The sequence below is a fragment of the Mizuhopecten yessoensis genome, unplaced genomic scaffold (genome assembly GCF_002113885.1).
Source record: "Mizuhopecten yessoensis strain PY_sf001 unplaced genomic scaffold, ASM211388v2 scaffold399, whole genome shotgun sequence".
Taxonomy (NCBI): domain Eukaryota; kingdom Metazoa; phylum Mollusca; class Bivalvia; order Pectinida; family Pectinidae; genus Mizuhopecten; species Mizuhopecten yessoensis.
In genome coordinates this window covers 27,345-50,942 of record NW_018403527.1, presented here as the reverse complement: position 1 = coordinate 50,942, position 23,598 = coordinate 27,345, and the positions used below count along the sequence as shown (strand labels likewise).

Below are 23,598 nucleotides of genomic sequence, written 5' to 3'. Positions count from 1 at the left end.
ATCAAATGTTGTATATTAGTATTATATTAAAAACAATACCTGTTTGGCTATTGCCAACGTACAAAGATAATACGCGTGTTTTGCTTGTCTACGACACCCGCCATGTAAATCTTATTCGAAAATACATGTAAGTAGTGTCAGGTCCTAAAACCGAGAACTCGTGAAGTGACAACATTACAAGGCACACTAAATAGCATAATAAAAAAACATCGACCTTTATACCATACAAAGAGATAGCATATTTCTCTACAAGAACCTGACTGCAACCATACAACTTGTCCATAGTGTCCATCACCCTGCAGCAACAGCTACACTAGTAGTCCTATATCACCCTGACTGGTACACAGCTACACTAGTAGTCCTACATCATCCAGACTGGTACACAGCTACACTAGTAGTCCTACATCACCCAGACTGGTACACATTCACATAACCGTACCACATTGAGCATTGAATATGTCAATTAGAAACCAGATTAATATTTAATCACCACAGGTTATTCTGTAAACTGAAAGTATAATGTTAACTTGGCTTAAACTATTTCTCTACACTTCTAAGTAACATATAATAATGCGTTAGAAAGTGGTTCATTAATATTCCGCGGTTAAATAGTGAAAATAAATGTATGAGGTTGTTTTATTTAAATGACAACCGTGTATCTAAAATTAGAATGAAAGGTGGGTTTATCTTAACCTTTGTTGATACCGTCAGTTTAATAATCGTGCATGGAAAGTGAAAGTGGAAAGATAGACTCTACCGAATGATCCACCACTGTACCACAACTACAATAAAAGTGAAAGTGGAAAGATGGACTCCACCGAATGATCCACCGCTGTACCACAGCTACAATAAAAGTGAACGTGGAAAGATGGACTCCACCGAATGATCCACCACTGTACCACAGCTACAATAAAAGTGAAATAAGCGGTGTGTGATTTGAACTGGGGAACAATAACGTAGGATGTAACGACTCACAGGTTTTACGTGTACAATGTGTCCCAACATTATAAATAGCATGACACAACTGTATTGATAACAAACAATACAAATCAATTCAAAATTATCATTTTAATGGAGCGGTTACAAAGATTCAAAAAGTATATAGTTTTTTTGCAAACAATATTAAAAAAATAAAACACAAGACACACGAATCATGACACAATTAACACTTTAATACTATTGCTTCTAGCATTGTTGATGTTCAGTTAACTGAAATACACATGTCCGAAACCTTAAATTTGGTATTTTTAGCATGGAATAATGATTCAATATCACAGTATAAAACATATAGAAGCATATGTAGTCTTTTAGCAAAATGAAGTATAGGAACTTACAATCATAGCTATATACTACATTTAGAGTGGTACATACTACGTTGATATACTGTGGGTAGTATTGGTGCAGTGACACACACACTATAAGCATTACAATAACGTACATGAATCGAGAGGCTCCCAAAACGAGTAACGGTTCCTTTTCGTACTCATCTCTATCAATTAAGCTCATTTTCTAATTAACAAAAGAGATATACCGCTCGATTTTTAGAATTAAAGACTCAACATTTACCGATTTTGCTTTTTTGATGAGATTTACCGTAGGTATTTTTAATATACAACAAGATAATCCGACTTTTTATTACTTTTGAAAACCAACTACGGAGAGCAAGATCCATGTGTAACTGTAATAACCGACCTATGAATAGACGGTCCTCTTTATACCACATCCTTCCTGTTTAGTAATGCTGTATACGTTAGACGCCACTCATGGCGTTCAGTCTGAAATCGATTAAAACATATACTAATTCGTAATAAATCAGTTTAAAAAAAAAAATTAAAAAAAACTTTTTCATTAGGCTCGGTGACACAGCTACAATTTGTTATACTTAATTCATCGTTAATCAGAGACAAAACACAAGCAAGAATGACATACACGAGTAATATATGCATATATATGTAAGATAACGGAGGACTGTGATCTACAGGGAATTATTGGACATTTATATTCCAGTAGTAACAACTCGTTAAATCGTGGAGGGAACTTCTATGCGTGCGTGCATGCGTGCGTGCGTGCATGCGTATGTATGTATGTATGTATGGTATGGTATGTATGTTTGTATGAAGGGACAATAAGACCCGTTCTGTTAGACTTTGGAGCACCTGGTTCATTGGCGGAATTAGTTCTGATGTTAACTTCATCAGTTACAAATAAAGATGTGATCCTTGTATTAAAATAATTTACCCTCATCGAGGCCAAAGTCCGATTGTCCTCTCTATATAAAACTCAGGGATATGAAGCATTTCGTTAATATTAGTTAGGAAACTGTCATCAGATTGTAAGTTTGCAAGGAACTACTGAAGAAAGAAATGTGAAACCTTCCCAATCATTCAATATTATATTACTCAAAACAAGAATAGTCATTTGTGTATCAAAATATTATATTAAGGATACTTAATCACAGTTCATTCACAGGGGCTTGCTTTAAGCATCAGTTTCGTTGAGATAAATGGGTCTTGGAGAACAGGTTTAACTGTCACCAATGGAAAGTCTTTCAGTTACCAAGACATGCTTATACTAAAAAAAACTGAAAGTGACATCATGTTCCTCATTATTAGATTACTTATGCTCTGTTTCACAATACTCACTTTAAGAAGACGCATCGGTCACTGTACTGCCTTAATGCTTACCATTATTACATAGCAAATTTAGGGTGCGTTCATAACAACATACATGTAGGTCGACTGAATATAAGTGATGACGTTTTGGCTTAGCGTTTGACGCATTCGAATCTGAATACTAATTTGTTAGGATAAACCATGATCATAGATTCCGGATTCCTTAATTAAGTATAAAAGATAATTATATCACAGTTGATCAGGTTCCGAAACCATGACACGATCTAGAGTCTAAACTTGTCTTCATGGTTTACTTAACCAATCACCAATAATGTCATGAAATATGATGTCATTCGTGAATGGGTAATCAAAACCTTAAACTTTAGGTTCTGTTATGATCCGAGGGCCAAATGTCAAGTTTTATACAATTTAATAACCACAGTGATTACCAAGAGGGGTACAGACATACAACATATCAATAAATAATAAAGAGACGGTATATTGACGGAGATAAACATTGATCTTAAAATTTCAGCGGAGGTACAAACTGGCCTGGAATCGACGGGGGATAGTCTGGTTCTTGAGGGTGGTACACTGGTGGAGGTGGGGGATACGCTGGTCCTTGAGGGACGTAAGCTGGTGGAAGCGGGTTAAAGGTTGGTCCTTGAGGAGGATTGGCTGGTCCTTGAGGAGGATAAGCTGGTCCTTGAGGAGGAAAGGTTGGTCCTTGAGGAGGATTAGCTGGTCCGTGAGGAGGATAAGCTGGTCCATGAGGAGGAAAGGCTGGTCCTTGAGAAGGAAAAGGAGGAGGATGAATCGTTCCTTGATGAGGGTAGGCAGCTCCATGACCTAGAATGATGATATAATACAGACGTAAATAAATATGTTGAACTCATTTCAGTTGGCACTCAAAGATAATAAGAATCCAATCTAGAAAGAACAAATTCCATGAAGCGCGCCTACGATTCTTGTTGAAGTTGTAATTTCCAGTTGGCATTCATATTTACCATGAAAGCCAACTAAAGTAAATCATTGTTCTTTTTTTTTCAATTTTGCAAATATTTCATAATACCATAACGAAAAAAACAATTAATTTATAAAAAATAGCATTTACACTTGTAGTTCAAAAAGGTACCACCGAGGGCTGTCTCTTGGAGTTTGAGATGTGAGGGTACTGGTGTTGACAAACACCAATGTGGGTTTTGTAGGGTGCTATACCTACACTGGTATTGGGTAAAGCCAATGAGGGATGCTGCTCGGAGTTATACCTGTATGGGTGTTGGTATCGACAATAGCCACAGTTGGTTGTTCGGTGCTAGGATAGACAACTTGTCCTGTCGTGTGCCTATTCTTGTTACACGACTTACACAGGCACACAAGCAGTGTTATCAGCATAGCTAGGCCCACAATACTCCCGATCACCACACCAGCTATGGAACCATCGTTCCTGTTATATCGGTAGAAAAGGGATATAATTATACAATCCTTTATTAGCAGTTTGACTACCAAATATATTCTTTTCTCTTGTTGTTTATATTGCAAATAACATCTAACACACATTTTGTAAGTGACGAAATGTCTGACGTGTGAAATATATTATTCATGGTACACAATTGTAAAATGGCAAGGTGGGTTAATGATACGCTGGTCTATGTATTTGACTCCTTGTGTCAGAGCTGATCTGAAACCACCTTATTGACATACCAGAAGAGAGAAGGCATCAATCATAGCATTCAATCCGGTCAAATTATAATGACTTTGGGTTAACCTGTCGTTTTCATTAGCAAGGAGTAACAACAAGCCTTTAAAATGGTTTTGATGTATACCGGCCTAGGAACAGCACTCATTAGCCTCGACAATTGAGCGAACGTTTAGCACTGAGGCCACAATTGAGAAGTTGTTCCAATGGATGCAGCATATCTATTTTGTGTCACATTCTCTGTCCCCATGTAGAGAACATAATAGCAAACTTCCAATACACTAATGTCGTTACCAATTATAATCACGCAAAATGCATGGTCATGAACACTATTTTTATAAAGCCCCGTAGTCAACCAATTCATCTTGGACGTTTTGTACCTGTGGCGATCCAAACGTCTCTAGTACCCTGTTTGACACAAGCTTTGATACCTCGACCATTTCGTCTAGCCTCAGTAACACATCAATCGACAACCCCAACATGAGCGTCCCACTGCATATTTCTAGTCCTACGTCAAACCTTGGACAAAAGAGCAGCTTGACTCTTAATCCCAACATGAAGTTTGCATCCATAAACTGTCAAAGTAGCAATGCTAAAAAGCATAGCTTCTGGAACTTCTTAGACACTTACCACCCAGACATTATATCAGCAAATGAAACATGGCTGAAACCATCAATCCATAACACCGAAATAAATTCTACCCGATGTATCTGATAATGATTTTTATCAACATCGATTTTATGGACAACTCGTACACGTTTTACACCTTTGTGTGAATACGCTTCATTGGTCATTTGTCTGATGAAGGTAACAATGTACATATCGTACCAGTCATCAAAATGTCTCATAAAAAATGGTATTGGTTGTGTAAAAAGAACTCCCATTATATAATCACTGCAATATTGACAGTAGGACCAACAATATGACACGGTGTCATTTATCAATTATAATCACAGCAATATTGACAGGAGTACAAATGTAGGACCAACAACATGACCGTGTGTCACTTACCAAATATAATCCAAGCAATATTTACAGGAGTAGGACCCATTACATGACCCTGTGTCACTTACCAAATATAATCACAGCATAATTTGCTGTAGTAAGACCTACAACATGACCCTGTGTCACTTACCAATTATAGTCCCATAAATATTGACAGGAATAGGACCAACAACAAGACCCTGTGTCACTTACCAAATATAATCCAAGCAATATTTACAGGAGTAGGACCCATTACATGACCCTGTGTCACTTACCAAATATAATCACAGCATAATTTGCTGTAATAAGACCTACAACATGACCCTGTGTCACTTACCAATTATAGTCCCATAAATATTGACAGGAATAGGACCAACAACAAGACCCTGTGTCACTTACCAATTATAATCCCAGCAATATTGACAGGAGTAGGACCTACAACATGACCCTGTGTCACTTACCAATTATATTCCCAGCATAATTTGCTGTAGTAAGACCAACAACATGACCCAGTGTCATTTACCAGTTATACTCCCAGCAATTTTAGCAGGAGTAGGACCCACAACATGACCGTGTGTCACTTACCAATTATAATCACAGCAATAATAACAGGAGTAGGACCCACAACATGACCCTGTGCCACTTACCAATTATAATCACAGCAATATTGACAATAAGAGGACCTACAACTTGACCCGGTGGCACTTACCAATCAAAATCACAGCAATATTGGCTTGAGCTTGGCCCACAACATTTCTCAGGACAATAAATATAGTAGCTGTATCCGAAATAACCGTACGACCATCGGCAGTACCTTCCGCCAAGGACAGACGGCACCAATGTCGCTGGAAACAACAAAAAGCAAAATTAAATAAAAGAATCATTTGGCATAAATTGGTGTGTGATTTTTTTTCAACACAATGTTTGCAAACGTTTATGCACAAATGTATCACACTAAAGAAATTCCTACACAGCCCGACACTTCGAAGCATCAATCGACGAGGGGAGAGCAAATCCAGCTTATCGTCGTTTATATTATGTTTATCAAGTCCCGATGGTAAATATTCTGTTAGTCAAAGAACACTGCATTGGTTTTTTTAATATATATTAAATGTTAAAAATCACTACCTTCAGTGAGATCATACTTTAATAAAACGGTCAGGCATTGTTGAACTTTTATAATTGTAATTACCGGCCATTGAATCGTCGTTGAATTGGAGAGTTGGACTGGATGCAACTACCAAATGTTATCTGTGTCATTTGACAATAACTTTGACCAGATTAACATTGCCTGTACATATGAATCACGAAGGGAGAAAACTATTAACATTTAAACAAAAAGTAGATAGTGGTTTGATTTTTTTACATTTTTATTGAAGCTTCACAAAAATCGTTCAAGCAACCAAAAACGAAAACCAAAAACAACATGCTAGACCTCATATTTACTACAAACCCAAGCCTTGCCAAGAGCTCGTACAGTGTACCAGGAATATCAAACCATGAAATGGTAGTTACGGCCATTCAAAGAAAACCTCACTACAATTCCTCACCAGCGAGGAAGTTCTATCAATATTCACGTGCATCTTGGGATAAACTTAAAGAAGACATCACCAAAACATCGAATAAATTAGATCATGACTACCAAAATGATGCAAATGTCAATGACCTCTGGAGAACATTTAAAGAAGACGTGCGTAACGCTATGGGCACCCACATACCATCAAAAATTGCACGAACACGAAACAAACTACCATGGATGAAATCTAAAGAGCGGAAAATGATTAGGAAAAAAGAAAAGCTTTACCAGCAGGCCAAAAGAACTAATGATTGGAAGAATTATAGACACCATCAAAGGGAATACAAATGAAACCTCAGGAGAGCAGAATGGGAGTACATTAACACCAACATTCTTAAAGGTCTCGAAAATAATAACAACAAACCGTTTTGGAAATATATCAAATAAAAAAATCAAGACTCAATAGGAGTATCCCCCCTAAAAATCAAAGGTACTCTCATCAGTGACAGTCAGTCAAAGGCGGATATATTAGTCCAACAATTTAAATCGGTATTCACCATCGACAAAGACACCAACATACCAGAAACAACAAAACGTGTACAGGAAACAATTCCGAAACTATACATATATACAAACGGTGTTGCGAAACTACTCAGGAACTTAAACATATCAAAAGCTTCAGGACCAGATGAAACATCAAACAGAATCCTCCAAGAATGCGCAACAGAAATATCATTAGGACTCATACAAATATTTCAAAAAACACTCGACTCGGGAGAACTTCCAGCAGACTGGAGAAATGCCTACATCTCATGCATATTTAAAAAGGGAGACAAACACTCTGCGGAAAACTATCGCCCAGTGTCACTAACATCAGAACCCAGGACTCCAGATATCAAACGACCTCAAATGGAGTACTCATATAAGCAACATCACGAGGAAAGCGAGCTCAACTTTAGGCTTTCTGAGAAGAAATTAAAAACACTGCCCAAAAGAGTATAAGAAAACAGCATATAAATCACTTGTTAGATCAATTCTGGACTATGGCAGTATTTTTTGGGACACTCATCTGAAATCAGACATTGAAAAACTAGAGAGAATACAAATGAGAGAAGCTCGCCTAATTACTGGAAATTACAAAAGTCGGGATGAAGGATGTGTCACAGAAATGATACAACACCTAAAACTGCCAACCCTACAAAACAGAAGGAAATCACAGACTAGTATTCATGTACAAAGTAGTTGAGGGGTTAATACAGCCCCACCCCCAGATCAGATAAGCCAGCACTCTGGAAAAACAAACACAAAGCGTTATGAGAACCATGAAACATCAGCAACATTAACCTGGAACATTGTCAACAACCCAAGGCCATTAATCATCCCAGGATACAAACAGGAAGCATACAAGAACTCCTTCTTCATCAAAACACCGCTTGAGTGGAACCAACTGGATGATATAGTAGTGTGCGCAGAAAGCGTAGAGGGATTTAGATCAGCCCTTTCAAAACAACACCCAAGGTAAATAACATATTCTCTCTCTCCCGTCGTGTCACGCCATTATTGGTAACTACGACGTATCCAATGTAAATGTAAATGTAAACGATCAATCAAAAATATCAGCAGCTTTTGCTAACGTTAGTGACAAGTCATGTACTGCCCTAGAACTTCTCCCTCCAGCTACCAATTCTGCCCCTTGTGTCAGTGTCAATCCCTGTACAATTCGAAAACAACGCGGGTCAAACAACCATTCAATTTCTACAGCTCCCTATTCCAGAAGATGTAGAACCTCGAAATTTAGCGGCTCTTCACTTCGAGCTAGTAAAAAGATTGCTGCCGTAAACTCATAGCCGAGCCTGCGTACTGCATCTATACACTATACTTCCGCGATGACGTGTCATAACATTTAATATCATAAGGTATAAATTGATATGACATTTAAATATGTTTTTGTGTTTTGTTTCCTCATATGTTGGCTGTATTGAACTATCAGCACACACTATCATATTATATAATTGCCCTTCAATGGCAGACTATGTTTGTTTACATTACGTCAATACGTAGACTTGCACAAGGTCCAGAATGTAGGACAAACTATCATAATGGACTTGCACAAGTTTCGGTCATTGAAAAACAAATGTTGATTGAAATATAAGGTTTCTTCGCAGTTCATAACATTTGCTTCAAGACAAACTCGATTCATCACGCATGCAATTTACCAAATCAAGATGCAATCCTTAATTGAAAAATCAGCATGACCTTTACTGTAGCGTCTCTATAAATCTCAAAGTCTAGTCAAATGTTACTTGTTAACAACAAATATGTAACATTCTTATTTGTTTTTAAATATCACAATTTCCTTATCGAAAATGTCAAATCCCTACAACTGGTTTTGATTATTTTCTATATCTCAATGTCAAATTCCTATCAAATGTACTTTTAACGTCACATTTCAATATCCCTAATTGTATTGTAGCACGTAATATTACATTTTATTAACCTTTTTTGTTATAAGAACACGTTGTCACAGTTATATATCGCTCATTGTAATAAAAAACACTTCATGTCACGTTTCTATAACACTTATTTCAATTATAACTCGTACAATTGCATTTCAATAACCCTCATTTTCATTTAAGCATTGAACTGTTTTTGTAAGGTATTTATGATCTATTTGAATGACACAGCTTTCAAGTATACAACATAATGCGCGCTAGCGCATTATGATTTGTCTGCTTGCAAAGCTGTGTATTACCATACAAAAACAGTTCAATACTTGTATTTACGTTTTCTCTTCCTCTTATGTTCATTTTTAACTTATAATTTATATTTGAAATTAAAAATGCCCGCCTTATCGACAGTCCACACGATTTCGTTCAATAGTTTGAACAGCGTATTGTCGCGTGCTGATTGGCGAACAAAGTAGCACTTTGAAATTTTAACAAACAATTAAATTTTATTCCAAAATTCAGTATCAATACAATTGCGTATGATATGTCTATAGAGTGATTTAAGTTTATCAATAGAACTTTGATCTGAAAGTTAGATTTGAAATTGTTTCGATTTTTCCCCGGTACAAATTTTGCTCATGGACAAATACAATGAACACCGTAAATCCGACCTTGCCCTCCACGAGGGAGTTATTTTTGGAAGTTAGTTCGAACTTTTCTCTTCGCTCATTTTGTGAAGAATCTAGGCGTGAATTTATTTGTGGATTATATGGGAACCTGACACCAGTCGGTAGATTTTATAACGGCCTCGTTATTTGACATGTCAGAAATCAGGAACCATGGATGCGAGACGCGTGAAACTGATAGCGTTTGGAGTGAGTGATCTTGCGACGGAGCACAGGTTCGTTACAAAATGTCTGAAATGTTTATGTGTGCTGTGACTCATATCAGTTGGTCTGTGACATATGTGTCAGTAGGTCTATAGAATATGTGTATTTCAGACATGATAAATTGTATGAGCGTTAAAATTGTTTCCATTGCCGGCATTGGTGATTTCAACCGATGTGCATTTTGTACGATATTGCAGATCTTCGGTTTTGTTTTCGTTGTTTTTTGTTTTATTTTTTATTTTGCACATAAATTTACAATGACATTGTCAAATCTCACAATGCCCAGCGATATTTCAGCCGTCATGTTTAATTATATTGGATATTGTAGTTCCGGTCAGCGTTGTATAAATACGCAAAGAATTGTGTCTCGTGATGCATGGTAATTAAAGTCCCATCAACGACACAGATTTCAAAGAGGCTATATAGTGACAATGCCATGCAAATGTAAATAATATAACAATGAATGTCACGTTTTTATAAACCACAATGTCAAGACCTTTAAACACATGCTTCGTCATTGTCGTTACGTGTAACTAACTATTACATCAATACCGGGATAGGTTACATTTTCTGTCGTTACCAGTATTTTAATTTGATTTATGCATCAGAACCAGTATCATATTTCAAAGTTACAATAAACATCACTACCAGTGTTTTATATCACTGTTACATCACTCATATATACATATTCCACAGTAACAATCAACGTCACTACCAGTTTTTTTTTATATCACTCTAACACCTCTCACAGATACATATTCCACAGTATCAATTAACGTCACTTCCAATATTTTATATCGCTCTAACACCTCTCACAGATACATAATCAACAGTTACAATAAACGTCACTACCAGTGTTTTATTTCACTATAACACCTCTCACAGATATATATTCAAGAATTACAATTAACGTCACTACCAGTTTTTTTTTTATATCACTCTAACACCTCTCACAGATACATATTCCACAGTAACAATAAACGTCACTACCAGTGTTTTATATCGCTGTGACATCACTCACAGATACATATTCCACAGTAACAATAAAAGTCAATACCAGTGTTTTATATCACTGTGACATCACTCACAGATACATATTCCACAGTAACAATAAACGTCACTACCAGTTTTGTATATCATTGTTACACCTCTCACAGATACATATTCCACAGTAACAATTAACGTCACTACCAGTGTTTTATATCACTGTAACATCACTCACAGATACATATTCCACAGTTACAACAAAACTCACTACCAGTATTTTATATCACTCTAACACCTCTCACATATATTATTCTACAGTTACAATAAACGTCACTACCAGTACTTGATTTATATCACCGTTACATCACTCACAGATACATATTCCACAGTTACAATAAACGTCACTATCAGTATTTTATATCAATGAAATTTGCTATGCATATCCAACGCAGAACAAATGTAAGAACTGCCTTTGTCACTAATCAGCAAGGGTCCAAACAGATCAGCTTCCCCCACTTGAAATGGGGCATGAGGAGAAGGAAAAGCCGAAATGCTGTTGTTAGTCCGACGTCGTTTGAGTTTTCGTCGCTGACATTACCGCACATATTTACGAATGATAATGTACATTTGCTTGAAGAAATAATGTTCTTTCACCTTATCCAAGGTATCTTGGATAGCCCCATGGCAAGCAAGTGACGAGTCGTGGTATAGATTAAGAATAGTCTTTTGTAACACCTATGGGACGACCAGCTGATACGCTTGAAGCTGTTTAGCACGCCGCGACTTTGGTATTCGTGAATAAAGCAAGACATTGTTCACTAAAATAAAGTCATTAGACTCCAACAATGTCTGACGAGATACTTTCTGAGATGACGGAAGCGTACCTTCCTATAAATATACAATCAATGGTTTTAACTTTGGATCCAAATGCTGGAATTCTCCGATTTGTTGTTCCGTCATGTGGAGCCTAGATGCCAAATCAAGCACTTTTTGTACATTTTCCGTTGACACACTACCCGCGTCAGAAATGGAACTCTCACTGGCCTGTGGAGTAATTTGGTCCGGTTCAGTAGTTGAGTCAACCTCTGTAGGTTTGTCGAACCATGATTTTACATTGTTATCAACCTCTGAACAGTCTGAATGAGTATCATTCTTAACGTCCACATCTGTTGGAGCAGCATTTATATCCATTTTGTCCGCATAATCCCTCACAGATAAAGTAGAAGACTGGTAGTTCATGCGTATTGACCTTTGGCACTGACCGAGATACAGGGTTAATGTTAGAAGTGTTCAATATTCTTCTCGTTCAGTTTCAGTCACACTTTGAAGTCGACGTTCCCACGCAGACAAGCTAAATTTTCTTAATTTCTTTGGTCCGGTCAGTTTCACTCCATTTCTACCAGTTAAACTATTGCTAATGTTCAAGTGTGGTCCAACATTAAAATCATTTACACATTTCTGATGCATGTGTCGACGTTTTACATGACAACTTTCCTGCTCAACTGAACACTCATCTGTATCCCCATCATATCCACAATCAATGTCCGTTTGCAATGCCACTTGTAGTAGTAGGGCAGTGACAAGGTTTGCTTCGTGACCTTTGGGGTCACCACTGTTAACCAAATTACCACTGGTAGTAGATACCATAGTATTGTTGCCTAACAAATCTGATATTTGCTGACCATACGGGAGTCGAATGTGTCCAGTGGAGTCTTGAACATATGAGAAGTGTGGATCTTCTTCATCAGGACTTTCAAACATGACATTGTCTGTTTGGGTCATCCAACGAGATAAAGCGTCAGCCACTATCATTTGTGATGCCAGTTTGTACTGAATGTCAAACTTGAACTGTTGGAGAATTGTTAACCAACGTTCAGAAATGGCTCCTTTTAGTTTTTGTTGGAATAGTGGACGTAATGTCTGATGGTCACACTCACCGATGAATCTGTTCCCTCGTTAGTATGAAGAACAATCTAAAATAGTTGTTGTCAATACAAGTTCGAGTTTCGTGGGTCCATAGGAGTGCTGCCATTTTGAAAGAGCTTTGGATCCAAACCGTACCACTCGTGGATTTTCCATGTAATTGTCACTGTGGTATTGATACAACATATATGCAATACCTTGACTGGAGGTGTCAACCGCTAAACGAAATTGTTTGTTTAAATCAGGAAAAGCCAACACTGGTGGCTTGAGCAACAGGCTCTTCAACTCTTCAAATGATGACTGATGTTGATATGACCACGTGAACTTCACATCTCTTTTGAGAAGATGATGGAGTGGTGAGGCTATTGCACTGAAGTTAGGAAATAATTTGCGGAACCAACCTACCAATCCCAAGAAACGACGAAGCGATTTCACATCGGTTGATGGTGGGTAAGATTCTTTGGCAGCAACACGATCCGGAGGTGGTGACACACCAGACGACGAAATCAAATGACCCAAAAACACAATTTCATTCTGGGCAAAACGGCATTTCCTTGGACCTAATTTAAGTCCGGCTTTACGTAACCGACTTAATACTTCCTCCAGTCAGATGCTGTTCAAAAGTAATAACAACATCGTCCAGGTAACATAGTGCTGCCAGAAACGAGAGACAACTTAACACTTTGTCCATCAAATGTTGAAAAGAATTGGGAGAAGTTCGTAATCCCATTGGAAGTCTCAGGAATTTGTACGTTCCAAAACATGTATTAAACGCAGTGTATTTGGTTGGTTCGGGTGAGATTCCCATAGTTGAAAAACCCCAGACGACAAATCATTTGAGGTAAAATAGTTTGGTAAGCGGTCGGTAAATTATTCTGTTAAATCTTGTAAATCAGGAATTGTAAAACGAAATCCTTCATCTGTGAATTTAGGAAACGAAAATCGCAACAGAAACGATATGACCGCAAGGCTTCTCCCTTAGTTTTTGAGGAGTTGTGTCCATTAGCTTGCCTATTAGTTTTGGAAACTAACCCCTACGGACTTGTGATTGGCTTATCCTCACCATCACTTATAGGTGATATGATACCTTGTCTGTTCAGTTCAGTTTCTCTGATTGGTGCCTCAAAACCTCGCGTTTGTCTGGGGATAAGCGATGTGCTCTCTGGTAAGAGGTTTTCGTGTCTGGTTTCAAGTGTATGGTATGTTGAACTACATTGGTAAATCCTAAATCCAGATTACATTTGGTTACAAACAAATCGTTGTGTTTATACAAACAATCTTGTAAACTTTGATTCTATTCATTGTTTAAATTGTCATAACACAAACCAAGATTGTCAATAAACTCCTGAAAACCTTTTTTTTACATTGCTGTCAACACTTTCAGGACTTTCAGTACTTTGATGTTCTTGTACATGTGCACACAATTGATCATCATGTAATGTTTGTTGTGGTTCATTAATACTATGCCATGCGTACTATCAAGTAATGCTAACTTAGCTGAATTGATACCCCTATACATAGTAACAACATAACTTGAAGGGTTAAATAGTTTCACTGGAACCATATGGTTTAAAGTAACAGTAACTACAGCATTGGTCACCAACAGGCCTGCTTTTGACACATGAGAACCTATAGTACACACACCTTGGGTGCCATAACCTAGTACCTCGGGCGTCTTGCCCCATAGAATCACCTCACTATTGTGCAATATTTCAGTTGTTTGTTTACATTTGATATTAAACTCTGATGATTTCACACATTTTTCAAAAAAATCTAAAATAATGTTGTTTGATTTCAAATAAGTGTACCCAAAATAAGCTGATGCGATATCTGGTCAATAATATACACTGTAATTGTACATTTACACTGGCTATGTATATTAACCTTGACCTTGGCTTGACCTTTAACATTAAAAACCTGATTGTTGGCTAATCTCATAGTTTCATGTGCTGAACTGTTTATTACCCCTTTACAATGATGGGGTATTTTTTCAAACGAATATCTAGAGATCAAGTTAATTGAACTTCCTGAATCTAACAATGCTGACACTCTCATGCAACCAATATTAAGAGGCATAAACAAAAGATGTGAAAAATTGTCTTGCTTATCATCTGAATCAATATAACCATATTGTACATCAGTGTCCGAAGAAATGTTTGCATTATTCTGGTCAGCCAATACTTGGCGACAATCATGACGCTCAGAGTTACAAAATCTCTCCCCAAACAATGGCGCCTGTAGTCGCCTGGGATCTTTCAGTTTCCCAAACACGCTGGTGCTGCATGTCCAAATTGGTCGCATATTTGACACTGCACATCCGGGTTACTGAATTCTTTACCATTCCATTTGCAGTTAGCTTTGATTTGGTCATTTTTCTGTCCCTTACACTTGTAATATGTCCGCCTGTTAGAACTGCCTTGATATGACTGCTGAGATGACTGGGAAATAAAAGATGAGATTTGGGACTCTAAAACCTTCATCCTTTTCTCCAGATATTTACAAGCATTATTTGTTTCCTGTTGAAGAATCATGGCAGCCTGGACCAGTGGTGGTGCTGGTTGTTGGGGTTGTGTAACGGGGGAAGCCTGTGTTGGTACTGATTGAACCGGGGTGGTGGTAGCAAAGGGATATGGCGAGTACCTCAACTTGTAAGCTTCCCCCATTTTCGCTTGTGACAATGCTTCATGTAAAGATGTAGGTCTTCCTGTGCGAACATTCAGTTTGAGCTGATCGGTAAGTCCATCAATAAATCTGTTCATAATATCAATATCTGTTTTCCTTAATCTCTGGCCTTTTTGCACCAATATTGAATGAAAGTCCTCTATGGGATGCCCTACCTTCAACAAGGGTGTTGAAAGGTTCACTGTCTGCAATTAACTGTGGGTTGAGACTGGGGTCTGTTGACAAATACTGCACCTCGAAAGCTTGAGTCACTCGCCTCCATGTAACAACAGTTGTTTCCGATAACTGGTTGAACCACGTGAGTGCCGGGCTCCCTAACTGTAGGTTAAAGGCAGCTACAATCTGGGCATCCGTGTCTTCCAGTCCTTGTAACACAACATATGATGTAAATTCTTGTAAAAATTTGGATGAATCCTCATGAGCATAATCATGAAAAGTTTGTAAAGGTCTGGCAAAAAATGGCATGTTTCCGCCGTATGCAGCCGCCATATTTGTGGGATGACGCGCCTGATGAGGAGTCGAAGATTCAATATCCACCTCTTTCATAAAACTGTAGTCAACTGACGGGGAATTCAGCCTTCGCGAAAAAAAAACCAGTACAATATGTCTGTTTACCTTTAGCTGGTTTTATGACTTGGATTCTCCACCATGTTCCGGTTTTATGTAGAAATAACATACCGGAAACATGTCTAACATGTGCTCCTTTTTAATCATTTCTTACGCTTTCAAATGTGCCTCCTCACATGAAGACTTACAATAAACACATATTTTGGAGTTACTTCCCCTTACACAGTATCTAGTGTGCACATTATGTATAGCATATACATAACAGTACAATTTGTAGATCAATATTACGGACTGACAAAAATACGGAAGGATCGTAGGCAATAATGTATACTGTGTATATTTCTCATCACAATAATTATGTAAAATTTTACAATGGTGTATTACAGCGACAGTAATGCTGTCAAGAATGGGTTTGGTTCCAAGGTAACAGAGCAGGTAAAAAAAATGATTAGTGACCGGAGTTTTACCTGGCCTGTGCCTAACACAGAGCTGATGTTCGATACCGTATGACCCTGATGAATATTATTTGTTATTTGCATTCGTTTGCCTAGTGGTTATGTTTACCTGTATACGGGACTCTGTTGTAATTTTACATGTTTTCATGTAGTTTTCATGTAATGTTGACGTCGACGTAAGCTGATCCAGCTTCTTGAGACGCATCTATATACTGTTCTCTAATCACGTTCGGTTGTGAGTAACAGGTTGGTACAAATATTTGGTGATGATGACGCCAGTAGTTGTTTAACCGAGATTTAAAAATATTTAGGGAGGGGGCCTCTACAACTTTATTTGGTAGAGAGTGACACACGTCCACGACCCTACTGCTGTACGGGTTCCTCGTTACATTGAGCATCATCCTTCTCTTGAAGAGTTTTTTGGAAGTTCCTCTTGTTGTAGCCAATGTTGCCATTTTAATAATGTTGTCCTTATCCAGAATGTCAATGTCATACCTGATTTTGAAAAAAAATGCATGATATCTCCTCTCAATCGTCGGTACTCTAGACTGGGAGGCCCAGCATACAAAGTCTTTCACAATATTATTTTCCTGTTAGGAATGGTAGGCGTCCTTTTGCCCTACGTTGGACATTTTCAATGGCAATTTGATCCTTTTTGAGCATTGGAGACCATATGCAGGTGGCATATTCCAAGTGTGGCCGCACTAAACTTTTATACAATTGAATAAACATGTCTTTGTTTATAAATGAAAATGACCGAAATATTAGTCCGAGGATTCTGTTAGCTTTAGAGACACACTCGTTGACATGGTCACTAAAATTTAGTTTATGGTCATATATAACTCCCAAATTCTATTCTTTGATCACTTTGTCAATGGTTACTTCGATTTGTCCATTTGATGTTGTATAAGCCGAGTCTATGGTTTGATTTCCTACTGACATGTGTTTATATTTTTTCCCATTTAGTTTCATGTTACAGACTTTTGTCCAGTCACATAATCTGTGGATATCATCCTGTAGAGAATTCCTATCTTCGTCGTTCGAAATTCCGAAGTATAATTTTGTGTCATCAGCAAATAGTTTAATTATGGATTGTACGACTTCCGGCATATCGTTGACAAATATCAGGAATAAAAGAGGTCCTTGGACACTCCCTTGTGGGACACCACTGGTTACATTCCTGGTATTGGATATTAGTTTTCCCAGAACCGATGTTAAGCTGATTAGTCTGTAATTTTCTGGACTGGTTTTGGATCCGGATTAAGTATGTATGGGGGTCACAATGGCATTTTTCCAATCCTGAGGTAGTTTCCCCTCATTCAGAGATTTAAAAAAAAGATGATGAATTGGTGTGACAAGCTCGTTAGCCGACTCTAATAGTAGTTTCGGATGGAATAGGTCGGGACCTCCCGTCTTATTTGGATTTAGTAGCTTTATTGCCGATAATATCTTGTCTTCCGTGATGTCAATATCGTTGATTGGTTCCCGATAGTTTCTTCTGTTGAACACTGGTAGTGGTTCATTTGTTTCAACAGTGAAAACACTTGTGAAGTATTTGTTCATGATCTCAGCTTTGTCTTTGTTGTTAGATGTCAAGTCACCATTGGCGTCTTTGATACTTCCTATTGTATTTTTGTTCTTGGTCTTCGATCTAATGTATTTCCAGATGTCTTGCTATTTGATTTGATGTCCATGGCCATGCTCCTTTCATAGTTGTATTTAGATGTTCTAATTTGTTTCAGAGCTTGGTTTCTAGCTTTTTTGTATTCGTTCCAGTTCTTATCGTTTTTACAATGAAGGTACTTTTTCCATCTGGTTTTCTTGTGCCTGATAGCATGTACTGCCTCCCTGTCAAGTGGTGATCTAAGGGTAAACTTGTCGTTTTTGGTCTTTCTCACTGGTATGTGTTCTGTTATGATAATTGATAAAGTCTCTGCAAAGACCTTCCATGACTCATCTACATTTTTGACAGACAGCAGATCTGGCCAGTTAACATCATTGATTTTCTCTCTGATCTTTGTGTAGTCGCCTTTGTGGTAATTCAATCTCTCTACTTTGCTGGTAACATTTTCAGTGTATAGGCAAAGTTCGAAGTTCAGAGAGAGATGATCGCTTAGTCCAAGTCCGGGTTCATAGTTTATTTCTACTAGCATTCCCTCCTCATTAGTAAAAACAAGATCTAAGGTGGTGGGTTGATAACCTTCTCTAATTCTAGTAGGTTTGGTAGCATGTTGATAAAGGAATTCATTTCTTGTGCATTCTAAAAAATGTGTAGCCAGGTGTTTGTCCAATTGATATCCTTGTAATTAAAGTCCCCCATGATGACTATGTGACTATGACGTTGACGGCTCATGCCGGCAATCACATCGTGTAGAGCAATCGAGTTATCAATGTCACTGTTGGGACTTCTATAGATGGTTCCAATTAGGAGATTGTCGCTGTTCTCGAGATCAATATTGCACCAAACTTGTTCTGAAAAAACGACCATTGGTTGGACTGTTATTGCTTGTAGTTTAGATTTGGCGAATATGATCACACATACCTTTTTTAATGGACATATCTAGGTGGGTGTCGTATCCTGGTATATTATAGAAGTCTGAGTTATTTGTCATACCTGGATTTTTGTAATGGATCTCTGTCAAGGCTATGATGTCAGAGTTGTTGTTAGTGATGAATTCCTCAAGTTCAGATATCTTGTTCTGTGTCAATACATCAACATTTGAATAAAAAATGTGGAGAGAATTCTGTGTTTCAAGATGGCTAAAATTTCCGCTATTTACAGATTTAAAATCCTCGTTAAAACAAGTATCCTAGTCTCTGTTGATGCAAGGAGATGTAGGATGGCTGTAAACTACAGTGGGATGACTGTAAACCAGAGTAGTTTCCTTACCATGGTCGTATTTCGACTCACTCATCAAATGTGACAGTTCTTGAGATAGTGGTATGGGACTTGGAGGTACTTGGTTGGTTGTTTCCATTACACATCTACGGATTCCATTCTTCTAGGTCCGTTGTTTTTTATTTCTACATTGTCACTTTTTGGGGGGATTGTTAGGCCTCTTTTTTCCTCCTTTCCTCTTGCTGGTCATCTTTAAGGTCCCTGGTGAGGATAACAAGGTTTGAATCTGGGATTGACATTTGTTTTTATTGATGGTGCTTTTTCCAGTAATATTTTACGTTGGCTTTTGCTACCTAGAATCACCTTTAATGAACGATTTTTTTCTGTGGATTGTTTGCCAATTCGGAATTGAGTCGCAATTTCTAAATCTTCAATACGAAGTTGTGATGCCAGCCTCCTTAGGTGATTTCCGTTCTAATCCGATTTCTTTTTTCGATTCTGGGAAGTTAAAAAGAATTATATTTGTCTGCCTTTGCTTACGATTATGTAGCTCTTTGGTTCTGTTATCAACCAGGTCTACTATGTCCTTTTTGAGTTCTTCCATAACAGATCCTCTCATGTCAGTTATACCTTCTTCAATTTTAGTATCTTGAGCTGCTTCTACTTCGCTGTTTTTTTTTCTCTTTTCTGATCATTCTAGTCTCTGTTTGGATCTGCATCTTCTGAAGGGAGGTTTCAATCCGAGCCAGTGTGGGTTCCGTCTGGTTACAACATTTACACAACCATTTGAAGTCCTCTAAGTCCCCTGCCTCGAGACACTGGATAAGTCCATTTGACAGCCCTTTGCATTTGTAACAATATATCAGATTACACATGTTACACTCGATGAGTTTAATGTCTAGAATGCAATCACATTTGTTGCAGGCCAACAAAGACTTATCGTTTTCTTTGTCTTTTCCTAACCTTAAGTTCATGTGTAAGGGTACTTGGTTTCAAAGCACACTCCATATTTGAGGGTGGATGTTAGTCTATCTATGGGGATACTGTTTATAATCTTACAGGTGTTGTCTCGAGGGACAGTGTCTACGAGAGTCAGAACTAGAACTGGCAGGGTCACCCTGCCGAGTGCATCCAACTTAGTAGACACTGTATACGTGATCAATCAATTCATATGAGAGTGGCAAGGTTACCTTGCCGACTCACAAATTTGAATATGATCAATGTACACCAGATCGTACCCTACAGTGTTGTCTAAATCTGGGAGAAAGGTCTAGTTATGGCAGGGTTACCCTCCCGATTATAACCAACCAGGTAAACACTGTGTACTAGCCTCATCTTTCAAGGGAGAGTGTTACCTTGCCGACTCGGTTTTGAAAATGGTTAGACTAAACCTGGTCACACCCTACAGTGATGTCCAATACATCACCCTTTATCTGTTCTGTGGAGACGCAACAGTAGACATCAACATCACGAACCAGACGTCCAAGCGTCTGCTAGTTTATTTCCGGGATGGATACCGTCCCTATAAAGCTTCAAATTGATGCTGTACCGCGTGAGCGGGTAAGACAATTGTTGAAGAGGAGGCTGTTGACATTGTTTTCCATTTTTTTGTGTCTTTCAGCTGGTTAATTCGCCGGTTTAATTCACGATCCTGGAGTGTTGCTAGGTCCGTGTCTGCTGGGTATCCCTTCCACTCATTCCAGGCTGAAATTGAGTATTGTGGACAGTCGATAATTTTCAGAGTTACCGAGTCCAATTTAGAGACGAGTTAATTTTTATAAGTTCGTCAATAATATTTTCGACGACCGAATCATCCCAACACGCTAAATGTAGTTTTTTACTATGGTTGTCCTTGTTGGATAGATCACATGTTCCGCTCCATAAATACATCGTAATGTTAGAGTGTCTCCTTCTGGCCTTGTGTATACGATCCCTGATAGTAGCACACAACTGCTTAGTAGTGGCTCCAGGTGAGCACCATAATTCACATGGATAAACGTAGACCTCGGGGTATTTAGCTATGTAGGCATTACGTAGCGAAAGACCTTTGCTGTCTGAAACAAGTATCGGTTTAGATCTCAGCCTGTTTGTTTCAACCTCCTTTCTATCCAAGACAGAGCTGATTAGTTTGTCTATTTTGTGGGCGCTCATCTGTCGCGAGGGTCAAGACGGTAGAACTAATAGTCTCATTATGATAGAGAACGGGTCTCTAGAGGTGACAATGGTACAAATATATGATTGAGGACACGTAAGACCTAAGGTAACCTAAAAATAAGGTGAAGTTACGTAATGATCATTCAGTTGAAAAATGAGAGAAGAATATATATATGTTTTTTTTTTAAATGGCGGCACGTTACATTTTGTTAGGTAAATATACTTACAGGGTAGCATGCGAATTTTGTACAGAAAATATAATATCTATAGCCAAAATACATATCTATAAGGTTGAATAAACAATCAATAGACGTACTCATCACAGAACCCGTGAAACTTGGATTCTTCCTTCTTTACACACAGTTGTCGATCAAGGTTATAAGTACAATATTTTCTCTTTATTACATTGTTTGTATTGCAATAGTGTTAGAAATACACTTGTGGGAAGTGGTGTATGTAAACAGATATGCTGTGTTGTGATATCCCTGTAAAGCAACACCTAAAATATATGATGATACGACAGTGATATTGTAACTTTAACCTTTTCAGTGCCAGGGGGCCGATGGGGGCCGATCACATGTATCTCAGAGTGCCAGGGGGCCGATGGGGCCGATTGCATAGGTCTCAGAGTGTCAGGGGGCCGATCGGGCCGATTACAAAGGTCTCAGAGTGCCAGGGGCCGATGGGGCCGATTCTACATGTATATAAATAGAGTTTGTTGTTTATTTTGTTGAATGTTTCTATATCACATGTCACCTCTTCTTGATTGGTATCAAAATTATGACGTTGGGTTACATGACGTCTTTCATCGCGAAAAATGATGAAGTAAAAGGTATGTAATATTGACGTCATCTTTAGTCAAAGTGACGTCATTATTGTTTCGAAAGCATCTGTAGTAATTGCCGTTCCATGGATGCGGATGTTTCCACCTGAACCCGACAGGGGTCCTGGCTTTTACGAAGCTCCTAGGCTTCTTCATGTGCCACCCAGTGATACTCGTCCATTTTCATATTTCATGACTCTTTTTCCCGAGACACTGATGAAGGAAATAATTCGGCACACCAACAGGTAATAGTTTACATAAACTATTCATTCTTCATAAATCATGAAATAGTTTGAGTTCAGGTACCTAATTCTGTTTTAAAAACAGTGGTCGCACAGGTCTTGAAAACCCCTTAAATTAGATATATGTCTTTAAAAAGCCCTTGAAAATGACCAAAAGCGTGAATAAGCATTAAAATTAATACAGGTCAAAAACGCCGAAAACACAATTTATAAATATAAGAATGAATAGACAGAAAGATAAGCTTATACATGTAGATGTAGCTAGAATATAGAAACACACGTAACAATCCAGTTTATATGTTTAAACACGAAACCGTATATATTGTTAAGGCATTCCTCAATTTACACCAACCACGATTGTTATCGCACAACGTTCGTCTATCGTGCGCACAGATTTGCGCAAGCAATGATCGTCTAGTTATTTATCGTTCTCACATCGTGCACACATCGTGCGCACACCACACATCGTGTAACGTTGTGCGATCCCACAACTGTAAGATTCCTGTGATCACACATCCGACACAACATATTAATTGTTGATTATCAAATACAATTATTATTTAAAACGGGACAAATATGACAGACTCTCTGCACATCATACGGCCATTACATTTTAGTAAATGTCAATAGTGAGACTGGAGTTAATACTCACATAAAATTCCCAGTAGATATCCGACAGAGGCCATTTTGTATCTGCGCTGTTTCTATTCACGAGTCTCGATTTATGACCCGGGTTTTTTGCATTCTTTTCACTGTATTCAAGAAACACTACGTCATA

At 38.0% G+C, this 23,598-nt stretch overlaps 1 protein-coding gene across 1 annotated transcript; it reads right to left on the bottom strand.

The window, feature by feature from the left end:
- Positions 1 to 1,072: 1,072 nt before the first annotated feature.
- Positions 1,073 to 23,598, bottom strand: LOC110447571 (protein shisa-4-like). The gene is made up of 4 exons (XM_021493354.1): positions 23,473 to 23,598; positions 6,005 to 6,140; positions 3,881 to 4,059; positions 1,073 to 3,461 (listed from the first exon to the last, which is right to left on the bottom strand). The coding sequence occupies exons 1-4, from the start codon at positions 23,504 to 23,506 to the stop codon at positions 3,136 to 3,138; spliced, it is 675 nt and encodes a 224-aa protein (XP_021349029.1). The 5' UTR covers positions 23,507 to 23,598; the 3' UTR covers positions 1,073 to 3,135.

Excerpts from the sequence above, each read along its gene's own strand:
- LOC110447571 (XM_021493354.1), bottom strand. The coding sequence starts at position 23,506 with ATGGCCTCTGTCGGATATCTACTGGGAATTTTAT. Across the intron at positions 4,060-6,004 it reads TATTGCTGTGATTTTGATTG|GAACGATGGTTCCATAGCTG; the intron begins GTAAGTGCCACC and ends CCGATATAACAG. Across the intron at positions 3,462-3,880 it reads CGATACCAACACCCATACAG|GTCATGGAGCTGCCTACCCT; the intron begins GTATAACTCCGA and ends TCATCATTCTAG.